The sequence below is a fragment of the Periplaneta americana genome, chromosome 2 (genome assembly GCF_040183065.1).
Source record: "Periplaneta americana isolate PAMFEO1 chromosome 2, P.americana_PAMFEO1_priV1, whole genome shotgun sequence".
NCBI lineage: Eukaryota > Metazoa > Arthropoda > Insecta > Blattodea > Blattidae > Periplaneta > Periplaneta americana.
The window spans coordinates 196853520-196866836 of record NC_091118.1 but is presented as its reverse complement, the minus strand read 5'-3'; the positions used below and the strand labels follow the sequence as shown (position 1 = coordinate 196866836).

Sequence of the window (13317 nt, the reverse complement as noted above, 5' to 3'; positions counted from 1 at the left end):
GCGATTATATTAAGTATTTATCGAGCCTTAAGAAATTAATAACGTCTTCATAAGCGAATTACAAGACGCACATGTTTAAATGTAGCCGACCTGCAACGTGATTGGCTGCCAGAAATTAGAGCGACGCGACTATAGTTTAGCACGCTCGTAGCGGGGGCTAGCAAAATATCTATAGATAGTACCCTTAGGGCCCTATTCATAGACATTCTTAGCGCGGGCTTTCGGTGGATGATCAGCGAACTAACGTTTTTCGTATTCATAAACCAGTGTCAGCGATATGATATGATATAAATCCTGTTTAGCACGCTCGTAGCGCGGGCTAGCGAAATGTCTATGCATAGCACCCTTAAAGTTTTAATAACACATCTAAATATATAAATGAGAAAGGACGAAAAAAGTACATCATCATGGTATGGAAATCTATATTTTTGAAATAAGACAAACTTTTCCATACTTCCCTGACTCACATATTATACTGTAATGTTTGAATTTGTTGTTCGACTGGCCGCCAGTTATGACCAGAACATAATTATGATACATCTAAAACAGACCAATTGGCCCACAAGATAAATAGGCACAATCACTTCATGACAAATTCAATGTTCATTCTTGATTCCCAGGCAGTAACGGTGACAAACTTCACTTGGGACAGCCTTCTGTCTTTATATCCACTCTATCTACACTCTACAATACATATTAAAGCCCCCCCTCCCTTCCTTCTTCTTTCCCAAATGTTTGGAACATCAGCCATCTCTGTGCATTTAATTAGGAAAAAATAATTAATAATTAAAATAGTTCGTGTTTGATTGGCACTAAGTTCATCATTTTCTGTTCTGAAGAGCATTCGACAGCCAATCCATGGCAGAGTCTAAGCCTTCACCCTTGGTGGCCGATGTTTTGAAAATTTGAAATGTTCGATTCTTGAGGGCATCGAGACCCAATGCCTGGTGAACTTCAGCGACACTGAGGGATCCCTCGATGTCTTGCTTGTTGGCCAGAACCACCAGGATTGCCCCTTTCAACTCTTCCTCCTTAAAACAAAGGAAAGAAAGAACATGAATTTCTCACATAAAAAGTAAAAACATTTTATGCAATGTTGAGAGATCAATTTTACATTATTTTAAAACAGAATTAGTTATTTATTAAAGGATGGGCGTCCATGGCACTTAAGCAGGAACAAAAATGCCTCGTTAGCTGAGATTTGGTTCAAAACCCACTGGAGTACCTTTTCAATAATCATCTATATTAGACATAAATGTGTACAACTTTCAGCTGTTTTATTTATTCTGGAGGCCTGGCTCGAGACCTTGCAGGGTTAGAGTGACTGTGGAGTATTGGTGGACTGATAATGTGAGGAAATGGGAAAACCCTTTGCGCCCACTTTGTCCACCACAAATTCCTTCATGACTCGGATGGGGACCAAATCCAGATCACTATGGTAGAAGGCAGAGAGGCTAACATTCAGCCCCATGCGAGGTTATCAGCACTTTAGACAGAATACATGTGATAATACCACAATTTAGTATTAGTTCATAGTAAATTTTACATTCAAGGACAATTAATATTGGGTCCCATAACCTACAAACACTTACAGTAATAGCAACATACCAATCTCTAAACTTCTGGGGAAGCACTGCCATTGGGGTATATACAATTGTCATGCCATTTCTCCATTAATTCTCTATTTTTATTATTATTATTATTATTATTATTGTTTGTGTTTTTTTTTTAAGTTAGAATTTATAAAACAGTTATATTATATCGATTGTTCTGTATGTTAAAAACATAAAATTGTTTAGTCACACTTTAAAAAGTGTTAAAATTTTTAAAAAAGGTATATACCTTGGACAGACAGCCCATTTCGACGTGATGTTACTTCTTCATCAGTGTCTCCTGAACTATTCGTGATCTTGAATTCTGCGAATTCTTGTCGGTTGTAGGGGTGGGGGTTGTTATATTACCGGTTGTTCTGTATGGCTGTGAAACTTGGACTCTCACTTTGAGAGAAGAACAGAGATTGAGGGTTTTTGAGAATAAGGTTCTTAGGAAAATATTTGGGGCTAAAAGGGATGAAGTTACAGGAGAATGGAGAAAGTTACACAACGCAGAACTGCACGCATTATATCCTTCACCTGACATAATTAGGAACATTAAATCCAGACGTTTGAGATGGGCAGGGCATGTAGCACGTATGGGCGAATCCAGAAATGCATATAGTGTGTTAGTTGGGAGGCCAGAGGGGAAAAGACCTTTGAGGAGGCCGAGACGTAGATGGGAAGATAATATTAAAATGGATTTGAGGGAGGTGGGATATGATGATAGAGACTGGATTAATCTTTCTCAGGATAGGGACCAATGGCAGGCTTATGTGAGGGTGGCAATGAACCTCCGGGTTCCTTAAAAGCCAGTAAGTAAGTAAGGGGTGGTGGTGTGTGTGTTATGACGTATCATGACATCGAATAATGTGTGGGTATTGAACTGTAATTGTGTATTAAGTATACGTGGTGGGTATGTTAGTTATTGTATGTTTATATATTTCGTATTGTTCTAAGATGTGTAAAATTTCCATATCTGTTTCTATATTATTGTAGTCATAATTATTGTTGATAATGTGGTCTGCGTAATTTGATGTGATGTAGGGTTTGGTTATAGCTTTAATATGTTCATTATATCTTGTATGAAAGGATCTTCCTGTCTGTCCTGTGTAAAAAGGTGGGCAACTATTGCATTTTAGTTTGTAAACTAAAGTGTGACAAAACAATTTTATGTTTTTAACAAACAAAGTGTTAACATGAATGAATGTTCTGTATGGTTGTGAAACTTGGGCTCTCACTTTGAGAGAAAAACAGAGATTAAGGGTGTTTGAGAATAAGGTGCTTAGGAAAATATTTGGGGCTAAGGACAGTTACAGGAGAATGGATAAAGTTATACAACGCAGAACTGCACGCATTATATTCTTCAACTAATGTAATTCGGAACATTAAATCCATATGTTTGAGATGAGCAGAACATGTAGCATGTATGAATGAATCCAAAAATGCATATAGAGTGTTAGTCAGAAGACCTTTGGACGCAAAGGTTTCACCAGCGAATAGGGATTATAAAGAATGGACACTGAACGAATTTTCCTGTGTTTTGTTTCTCTGTGCGCCAGCGGCTAGTTCCACTTTCAAGTGCTAGAGGTTAGTGTAATCGAGCATACGCTAAGATAATAATTGAGAATAGAATTAAAACACAGGATCCAAACATCGCCTACCTTATTGCATAATCCAGTAACGCTGTGCTTCAAATAAATTCAAGTTAACAGCTTTTCCTTATTTCTCAGTGACAAACTAGTTGTAATAATAATATTTTATATTTCAGATATCATAAATTATATTATAAAATAATATAATACATTATAAAATTAAGTATCGAATTCGTTTAATATTTGTATATAATATAATATAGGTATATGGTTTTACTTCTCGTAAGAGTTTTGTTTTTCCATTTTCAGCGCTATCAAATCATTACATATTTTAATTGTTGTTGGGGTCAACGTCTCAACTCTCATTATAAAGGAACTCTGGAGTCTAGACATTACAGTTAATGAAGGATTTATTATTTTATGGATCCAATTTATTTTATTTGAGTACATAATGTACCTAGATGTATTAATTGTATGTGTTATATTTCCGCTGTGTCGACTGCTAGCTGGTGTGATGTCAGCGCCAACTCTAGGGAGAAAGCAGAATCTGACGCTCTAGCAGGCTTGAAGGTCATTGAAGTCAGTCCGGCTACATCAAAGGTACCAACGCGAAGTGTCCATTCTTTATAATCCCTATTCGCTGGTTTCACTATCATCCAAAAGGTCGCCCAACACCGAGTTGAAAATTAAGCCTTTAAACCATAACAGGCCATAGGGCCTAACACTTGAAGGGAAGAAGAAAAACTGTCAAAATTATAGTTTTACTATCCTTCAGAAGGAAGACATGCTAATGGTCCTTATTCTAATAGACTCACTGTCCTCGTCAGATTTTAATGTGTGGTGTTCGGTAATTACCAAAAAACTTATCTATAACAGATAATTTCACCACCTAGCCCCCAATTTTTCGCAACTTGAAGGTCATACAAGTGACACCGTTTGCCCAGCAGAAGAATAATATGACCACTTTCTGTTTATAGTAAACACTTACTCTCAACATGTACAGAAGCTCATCCTTTGATATGCCTATCCTGTCCCTGTCTGCCGAATCTACTACGTAGATGATCGCATCTGTATTGGAGTAGTAGCAGCGCCAGTACGGCCTGGAACATTAGTAAAAAATTAGAGGCATTCATTATCATAAAGTCACACCATACTCTGACCACTTTCATATAAGATGAAATAGATTTATCACGTATCCAGAAATTGAAATCAACATGAGGTGAAAGTCTAGAAACTCAATAACTTAATTTCGAGCAACATTTTAACTGGTTGGTAAACTGTACTTATGTGTTATCTTAAGACTATAATAATCATTTATTAAAAAAAAAAAAAAAGAGAGAGAAGATTAAAAAAAAATTCCTTATTCATATCTACTTAAATTCTTTTTGTAATATCAGCACTCGCGAAATCATTTTGGTACGACAAAATTCAAGTAGCCTATAGGGAACAAAATATTTTGCTGTCTGCAGACTCAACTGAATTCACTTATATTTGTGTAATAGTAGCAGTTTATCTTTAATAATGAATGCTAGACTCGCGGATAAATTTCATAACACGGATAACGTCTTACTCCAAAATTCCAACCTTGTGCACACAAAATAAATTATTTGCCTTTTCGTAAGCATGATGCGCATTCGACAAACACAGACAAATCTGCTCTTTGTAATATTTTAAGATAATTCTTGTCAGTCAGGCATCCGTATACTGAAATTTTCCCCTCGTTTTCTTGCTTGTTTCAAAAGCTACTGATATAAAATAAAATCTAGATTTTTAGTTCACATGAAATTATATCACTCATTTGATAATCAGCAATGACGATAGGACTATAGAACTACAGCTATAGGTCTAAATATCTCAACGTAAGTGTGATAAAACTGCAAGACCGTATTAATGACAGATTTGGATAGTTTTCACTGTATCACATAATTATATTATGCTTGTTTTTGTCATTCACAGGAAAATGCCTCCATACCGTATACTTGTCTGTCCTCCTAGATCCCACACTTGAAACTTTAAGTTTTTATATGTTACTTGCTCCACATTGAAACCTATGGTAGGGATTGTTGTAACTACTTCACCAACTTGTAATCTGAAATATAAAAAAGACCGGTCATTTAGTTAGTTAATTTATAGTTTAGAACATTTCACTACGGCACAATGTAACTATCCAGTTTCATTATTAGTGAATAATAGACTAACATTATTCAATACTGTTTACAACGAGAATGCATGTCCAGAGTAAAATCAATATCAGGTATAATGATTCATTACCTGTACAGTATTGTTGTTTTTCCAGCACCATCTAATCCAAGAATAAGGATTCTCATTTCCCGGCTTCCAAGGAGGTTCCGAAAGTAACTCAGTAACCCTCCTATCAAAACAAAACAAAAACATACAAGAACTTCTTGAAAACCTATCACTTAACCTAATTTTACATGTCGAATGAACCCTACAATTAGTACAGTACATGTATATGTTCACAATAATTTCGGTATGGTTCTTTTACTTCCCAAAACTGTTTTATGAATGTCGTTACATTAAAATAATTAAGTGAGATCTATATTCCAGCGATGAGTCATGTATATTTATTATGTTGCGGCTGTACAAAACTTAACTCTCATAGCGAAACTTCGTTTATATAATTTATATTATTTCATACCCATTTTGAATGTTCCTTATTAGCAGACGACTACAATATATACGATAGGAAATTGATTTTAATTTTTAATCTGTCGCCTTTCCTTCTAAAGCCGTCAATACATATGCACAAGAACACCACATGAAGTTTGACGTGTACTGCCCACCACTACCAACCATAGACAACTACCAACTGATGAACCCTTTCCAGAATGTTGGCTACCATTATTACCTGGGAAGTAGTAATAGAAATAATTGCTAGATGGCAAAGGAAGCAACAATATCATTGCGTTAAACATGACGAAAGTAATTGTTTTATTTCCGCTTCGACAATAACTACTTGCATACGTGTTTTGCTAGATAATTTTAATTCAAACAAAACTTGGACTGGGACACAAGTAACTGTGGCTCGTAAAATAGTTCCCCACTTGATATAATTGATTGAATTGGAGTAAGTGTAATTATAACTGTGTATAAGCAACTAGCGCCTTTCGTTACGCTTTAAAATGGTGATTTTTTTTTAGCTTGTAAGTAGTTTGTGTAAATGTAAGAGAAACAGGTTAGACCTGAATACACGTGGAGTTTGATATGTAATAGAGTTTTTCCAAAATGTTTAACAGTGCCAATTTAGTAACAAAAGGAGTTTTTTGATCTCCTTTTTTTTTAATTTTATTGGTGGATAACGGTGTGTGAATTAAATGTATATTGCCAGTTGACATACGGACTTCAATAGTAACAGGTCTACCAACATACTGCAATCTAAATCGTTTCACCAATTCACTCCCCCCCCCCCCCCTTCGGCGAACATTCATTCTATCGCGCGGTTCTTATAGACACCACTGGGACCGCTGTCGGCAGCTAAAGAAGTTCCAAAGTGCTCCAAAAGATAGCAGTATATGGCCAATGTTTATGAATCTCTTTCGTTGTGACGGTGGTTGTGGTAGTGGTGGTACACCTCGGAGTTGACATCCACGCTTCGGTAAACTGTATGTGTGTGTTACGTTGTTGGAGTAATCTAGTGAAAAGAAGCATTGTTCTGATGACATAATTGTTGAAGATGTAGAAGTGATTATGATGTATATCGCCGCAACTGTCAAGGTGAGTCCAAATAGATGTATCTGATATGCAAGTCCTTAGTTCTATGAAACATAACACGATACAGGTGTACAGGAGTTCAGATTTACGACACGGGACTGTGGTGATGGGGGGATTTAGAAAGAGACAGCACAACTTTTGTGGACAACCCTGTGGAATGTTTTTCGCCGCGGGACACATGGGAAGCCAACCGCCCGTCCCCACTCATTACCACGGGCTCCGGCCCGAAATTACATCTGTACTCTGTATTTCGTGGTATTCTGTGACAGCTACCGTTTGGCGCGAAAATCCGTCCATACAGCTGTTTGGAATTTTCTTGGATGTTAAGTACACATGTTTCATTTCGGTGCAGAAATATTAGTTTTCACATACAGCATTCGGCAGAAGAAGGCGGGGCCAGCCGCCAATGATATCAAAAGTACGAAAAGGGTACTTTATGATACATTATACAAAAGCCTTGTTTTTTACGTGTTTCATTTGTTTTCTTAGGTCATTATTAGTAGCACAAAAAATGAATGTCATAGTCATAACATTCAATTATTGCATTTTACACATGTAGAAGAAAATGTAAAGTATAGTTTCACTTACTATGGGGGGGGGGACAGTTTAACGGGGTACCAGTGACCATATGAGCCGTTCAGAGCAGAAGTGGTGTAAGTCAAAAATGGGTACTGAGGATTAAAGTAAACATTCTGTAAAATACAGCGCGAAGTAGCAATTAATATTCACTTTATTTCATTCATTCATTTATTATATTCCATAGATCTTACATGAGCAATGAAGCTTTAAGATGTGGAACAAGTCAAAATTTTACAATATTACAATTACAATTTTTACAAATTTTTTTACAATATTTTACAATTTTACAATGTAGTAATTTTCTACAATGATGAGGTGAGGTCCGAGGATTCGCCAAAAGATTACCCGGCATTTGCCTTTTGGTTGGGGAAAACCTTGGAAAACCCAACCAGGTAATCAAATCAAAGTGGTGAAATGAAGTGATGCCGAGGACTCGCCATAGACCATCCGGCTTCAGTCACATGACTGGGGAAAACCTCGGAAGAAACCATTCAATGGGGTATCCAACCCAAGCCCCGGACACAGCTCAGAATCAGCAGCCCAGCAAGTCTGCCGACTGAGCTACATCGATGGCTCTACTAAAAATATACAATACATAGCCAATCAGATTATTAAATTTACAAACGCAAACGATCTTTCACCAGTTGAGCTATATGTATAATACAAAACTATTAGTAACTTAGTCAGTGGATAGCACGAAGGACATATTAATTGCAAACTTTGCGCTGTATTTTACAGAATTTTTACTTTAAACCTCATTACTTAATTTTGACTTACACCACTTCAGTTCTGAACGGCTCATATTACGGAAAATGTTGCGTATGGGTCCGTCTCAAATTGGATCTTGCGCCAGTAACCACTTATTTGACAAACAAAATATGAATAGCTCATTTTCTGTATCGTAAAGATATAAACATTATTTCCGATATTATTTACAAACTTTAAAGATTTTTATGAGTACCGGTACAAGTAAGGAAGTTCATTATACATAGTTTTTTTTTAATGAAAATAGGCTCACGAAAATCGCCACTATACAATACGCTTCATTTACATTGTGTACGAAGACCAATAAGTTTTCATATGCCCCTTTTAAATTTCTGAGAGCTGAGGGCTTAACTGTTTTAAAACGTCAAACAGAATTCACTGCAAAAATATACCAGGACATCATTTTATTTTTACTAACATTTCTAATATTAACCTGGCTATACCTTTGGATTAACGATTGAGAACCGTTTGCTACCCCCTCCCACAACTGGAGTTCGATGATACTGGCGTAAAATACAAACAAATCACTTTGCTAGGTATAGGAGGGAAGAAAAGTAGTTCATCCATTTACGTAAACTGGGAAATATCGCGGTTTTGAGTTTGATAATTTTCATTAGGTTTTTGTTTAATCAAAATACAGTACTGTATTAACAATAGGTGTTTTACTCACGAATTGAGCTATCCATTTGGACGTATTCATTATGCAGTGTATATTATACTGTCTACAGCACATTAGCGTACAATATAGAGAATGAAGTTAAATTCAAAAATAATCATAATATGGATATTTAAACGCATTTTTGAAAATGGTGGCCGTTCATTTCGATACAGGCTTCAGTTCATTTGTGCATATTATCGCACTATATACTATTGTACCTAATTCCAATTACCAGTTTCTTCCCACGTACGAGTAACAAATGCTGAAATAATTCTGTACCTACTGTATAAAAGCGTACCCTACGTACTGTAAATTCAATCTTCACTTCTGCCCGATCCGAAAAGACAAAAATTACTCAGACATGCTATTTGCTGTCCGTCCAATTGGTTTTGTCGCAGGGTCGTAGAAAGGGGAAAATCACGTGACAGTTAATTCCTTGATGATGCCCTTTCATTTAAGTTATTTTAAACAGTTGTATGATATTACGTAGACATCCAATTCTTAACAGAAATTAATATTTTCAGAAAAGAGTTAAGACAGCCCAGCCACTAGCCCTTACAGAGAGGCGAGCAGAAGCGGGTGGGGGAAACCGAGCTACGACGTAAGCAAACGGACGACAGTACGTGTGCGGAAATATGATTCAATTTTTATTTTTTATTTTAGTAGGTTATTTTACGACGCTTTATCAACATCTCAGGTTATTTAGCGTGTGAATGAGATGAAGGTGATAATGCCGGTGAAATGAGTCCGGGGTCCAACACCGCAAGTTACCCAGCATTTGCTCATATTGGGTTGAGGGAAAACCCCGGGAAAAACCTCAACCAGATAACTTGCCCCGACCGGGAGTCGAACCCGGGCCACCTGGTTTCGCGGCTAAATATGATTCAATATTGAAAGCTCTTTCCTCACTAGAAAACGCGAACATATTTCTGGAACGTACTATAGGCCTACTCACTAACTCAGTACTGCTTGACTACATGTACGCGGCCTTGGTTCTATGTGGAGAACAGTTGGAAGTTTACTAGTAAACGGGTGGGAGTGAAGTGCATTCAAAAACTCAGGTACAATAAAAATTGAAGTAAAAATAAAATGATGTCCCTGTATTTACTTGTCTCGCATGCGTTTGGGCACTTTTTTATTTATTATAAAAATATTGATATCGTCAGATTCGAATACTACTATTACCTTTTTTTTCCCTCCACTACGCAAGAACTTTAATCCAAAATTAGATACAGCCAATAACATAGATCGATGAGGCGGTACACTGGAGCTAAACGGTACAGACTATAATATACGTTCTGTGGCAGCATTTGGCTGCAGTACGCCACGGCAGTAATATTAATTATTTAGAGATGATAAACTCAGTCTACTTATCCGCTTGAGAGTCGTTACAAACCAGACTTAAAACTTGAATGAGACTGAATTTCAGCCATTAATGATTTATTTCTTTTCTCGAGAGAAAAATAAAACACTTTTTAGAAAATGTGTATGATAAACTCAGCGTACCAATCTTCATCAGACGTTGTTGTAAACAAAACTTATAAAGCGTATGGAACTGAATTTCAGCCATTAATGATTTATTTCTTTTCTCGAGAGAAAAATAAAACACTTTTTAGAAAATGTGTATGATAAACTCAGCGTACCAATCTTCATCAGACGTTGTTGTAAACAAAACTTATAAAGCGTATGGAACTGAATTTCAGCCATTAATGATTTGTTTCTTTTCTCGAGAGAAAAATAAAACACTTTTTAGAAAATGTGTATGATAAACTCTGCGTACCAATCTTCATCAGACGTTGTTGTAAACAAAACTTATAAAGCGTATGGAACTGAATTTCAGCCATTAATGATTTATTTCTTTTCTCGAGAGAAAAATAAAGCCCTTTTTAGAAATGTGTATGATAAACTCAGCGTACCAGGGGCGGCTTTCGAAGAGGGGCTGCGGAGCTGCAGCACCACCAGACATTTGTGGCTCTTGTCTCGTTTTTTATACAGTCTTTATTTAGCGGCTCGAATTAAAAAAAAAATCGCTCTCAATGACATTCACGCAATCGTTAGTGAAGTCACTTCCTCCCCTGGTGCTGCCAGAGCGAAACCAGAGACAAGGACTATAGGGTGAAGCCACTTCCTCCCCTGGAGCTGCCAGTCTCGTCTCGAATGCTTTGCGCGTTAGTTTTACCCCTCCTCCCTACTACCCCTTGAAGTGAATCCAGTTTCCAGGCATCTGCAAAATTTGCAGCAGTTTGTCAGTAGCGCGCAGTTTTAAATACATTTTCTTTAATGTTGTGAGTATAACAAGTGCAACAATGTTTAATTCTGTACAATATTTACAGTCTATTCAGTTCAGTACCTTAACAATTCATCAGTTGAATCTCATAATGGAAAGAGCCACTAAACAAAATACAAAGGCTCGTATATTTTTTTGCTAATTTATCCAGTATCCCTGCTTTCTTCTCTCGATCTCCACACAGTCTGTATTAGATTAATGTGTTTCAAAGACAATTCCATCAGCTGGGGCAACAAGATGGATTTAAAATAAGAACAGTAAATGTTGTTCATGAGAAGAAGGAGCCATTGCTAGAATGTTTTCAAACCATAATGGAATCTGAAACATCTAACATCACAATAAATGAGGCAAGCGCCCTGGTGCGTACTCTTGAATATCCTAAATTCAATTTCTGGCTCAGTTTTTTTTTTTTTCATTTATTGATGTATCATGTATATATATTATACAACCTACTACAACATCGCCAGTTAGATATTTCTAAGGTTCAAATCTGCATATAAAAAGTTAAATTATGGTTTATTTAACGACACTAGCAACTGCAGGGATTATATCAGCGTCGCCGGTGTGCCGGAATTTTGTCCGCAGGATTCTTTTAAATGCCAGTAAATCTACTAACATGAGCCTGTCTCATTTAAACACAAGTTACAAGATAAGGCGCATGGAACTAATCTTTAAATAAAGTAAGTTGCTTGGTTTATTTTTGTATGCAGCCCTCCTTAATTCAATACCCACGAGCCGCCACTGCAGCGTACCAATCTTCTTCAGACGTTGTTGTAGACAAAACTTATGAAGCGTATGGAATTGAATTTCAGCCATTAATGATTTATTTCTTTTCTCGAGAGAAAAATAAAACTCTTTTTAGAAATGTGTATGATAAACTCAGCGTACCAATCTTCTTCAGACGTTGTTGTAAACAAAACTTATGAAGCGTATGGAACTGAATTTTAGCCATTAATGATTTATTTCTTTTCTCGAGAGAAAAATAAAACTCTTTTTAGAAATGTGTATGATAAACTCAGCGTACCAATCTTCTTCAGACGTTGTTGTAAACAAAACTTATGAAGCGTATGGAACTGAATTTTAGCCATTAATGATTTATTTCTTTTCTCGAGAGAAAAATATAACTCTTTTTAGAAATGTGTATGATAAACTCAGCGTACCAATCTTCTTCAGACGTTGTTGTAAACAAAACTTATGAAGCGTATGGAATTGAATTTCAGCCATTAATGATTTATTTCTTTTCTCGAGACAAAAATAAAACTCTTTTTAGAAATGTGTATGATAAACTCAGCGTACCAATCTTCTTCAGACGTTGTTGTAAACAAAACTTATGAAGCGTATGGAATTGAATTTCAGCCATTAATGATTTATTTCTTTTCTCGAGAGAAAAATAAAACTCTTTTTAGAAATGTGTATGATAAACTCAGCGTACCAATCTTCTTCAGACGTTGTTGTAAACAAAACTTATGAAGCGTATGGAACTGAATTTTAGCCATTAATGATTTATTTCTTTTCTCGAGAGAAAAATAAAACTCTTTTTAGAAATGTGTATGATAAACTCAGCGTACCAATCTTCTTCAGACGTTGTTGTAAACAAAACTTATGAAGCGTATGGAACTGAATTTTAGCCATTAATGATTTATTTCTTTTCTCGAGAGAAAAATAAAACTCTTTTTAGAAATGTGTATGATAAACTCAGCGTACCAATCTTCTTCAGACGTTGTTGTAAACAAAACTTATGAAGCGTATGGAACTGAATTTTAGCCATTAATGATTTATTTCTTTTCTCGAGAGAAAAATAAAACTCTTTTTAAAAATGTGTATGATAAACTCAGCGTACCAATCTTCTTCAGACGTTGTTGTAAACAAAACTTATGAAGCGTATGGAACTGAATTTCAGCCATTAATGATTTATTTCTTTTCTCGAGAGAAAAATAAAACTCTTTTTAGAAATGTGTATGATAAACTCAGCGTACCAATCTTCTTCAGACGTTGTTGTAAACAAAACTTATGAAGCGTATGGAATTGAATTTCAGCCATTAATGATTTATTTCTTTTCTCGAGAGAAAAATAAAACTCTTTTTAGAAATGTGTATGATAAACTCAGCG

The 13317-nt window shown here is 36.0% G+C and overlaps 2 protein-coding genes across 3 annotated transcripts in view; one reads left to right on the top strand and one right to left on the bottom strand.

The window, feature by feature from the left end:
• Positions 1-405: 405 nt before the first annotated feature.
• Arl1 (ADP ribosylation factor-like 1) lies at positions 406-6018 on the bottom strand. Its single transcript, XM_069819280.1, has 5 exons — positions 5847-6018; positions 5459-5558; positions 5160-5276; positions 4176-4287; positions 406-1031 (listed from the first exon to the last, which is right to left on the bottom strand). The coding sequence occupies exons 1-5, from the start codon at positions 5848-5850 to the stop codon at positions 822-824; spliced, it is 543 nt and encodes a 180-aa protein (XP_069675381.1). The 5' UTR covers positions 5851-6018; the 3' UTR covers positions 406-821.
• A 660-nt stretch (positions 6019-6678) lies between these two features.
• LOC138695002 (ankyrin repeat and BTB/POZ domain-containing protein 2) overlaps positions 6679-13317 on the top strand; it is a 191004-nt gene continuing 184365 nt past the window's right edge. The window contains exon 1 of one of the 2 annotated variants that reach the window (XM_069819279.1): positions 6679-6922. The gene's annotated coding sequence lies outside the window, so the exon portion shown is untranslated. The remainder of the gene's footprint in view (positions 6923-13317) is intronic. The other variant, XM_069819278.1, reaches the window with a different exon arrangement.

Bases quoted from the DNA above. Each gene is read 5' to 3' on its own strand.
- Arl1 (XM_069819280.1), bottom strand. The intron at 5,277-5,458 runs GTAATGAATCAT...TTTATATTTCAG, and splicing joins AAAACAACAATACTGTACAG to ATTACAAGTTGGTGAAGTAG. The intron at 1,032-4,175 runs GTAAGTGTTTAC...CTTTGTTTTAAG, and splicing joins AGCTTCTGTACATGTTGAGA to GAGGAAGAGTTGAAAGGGGC.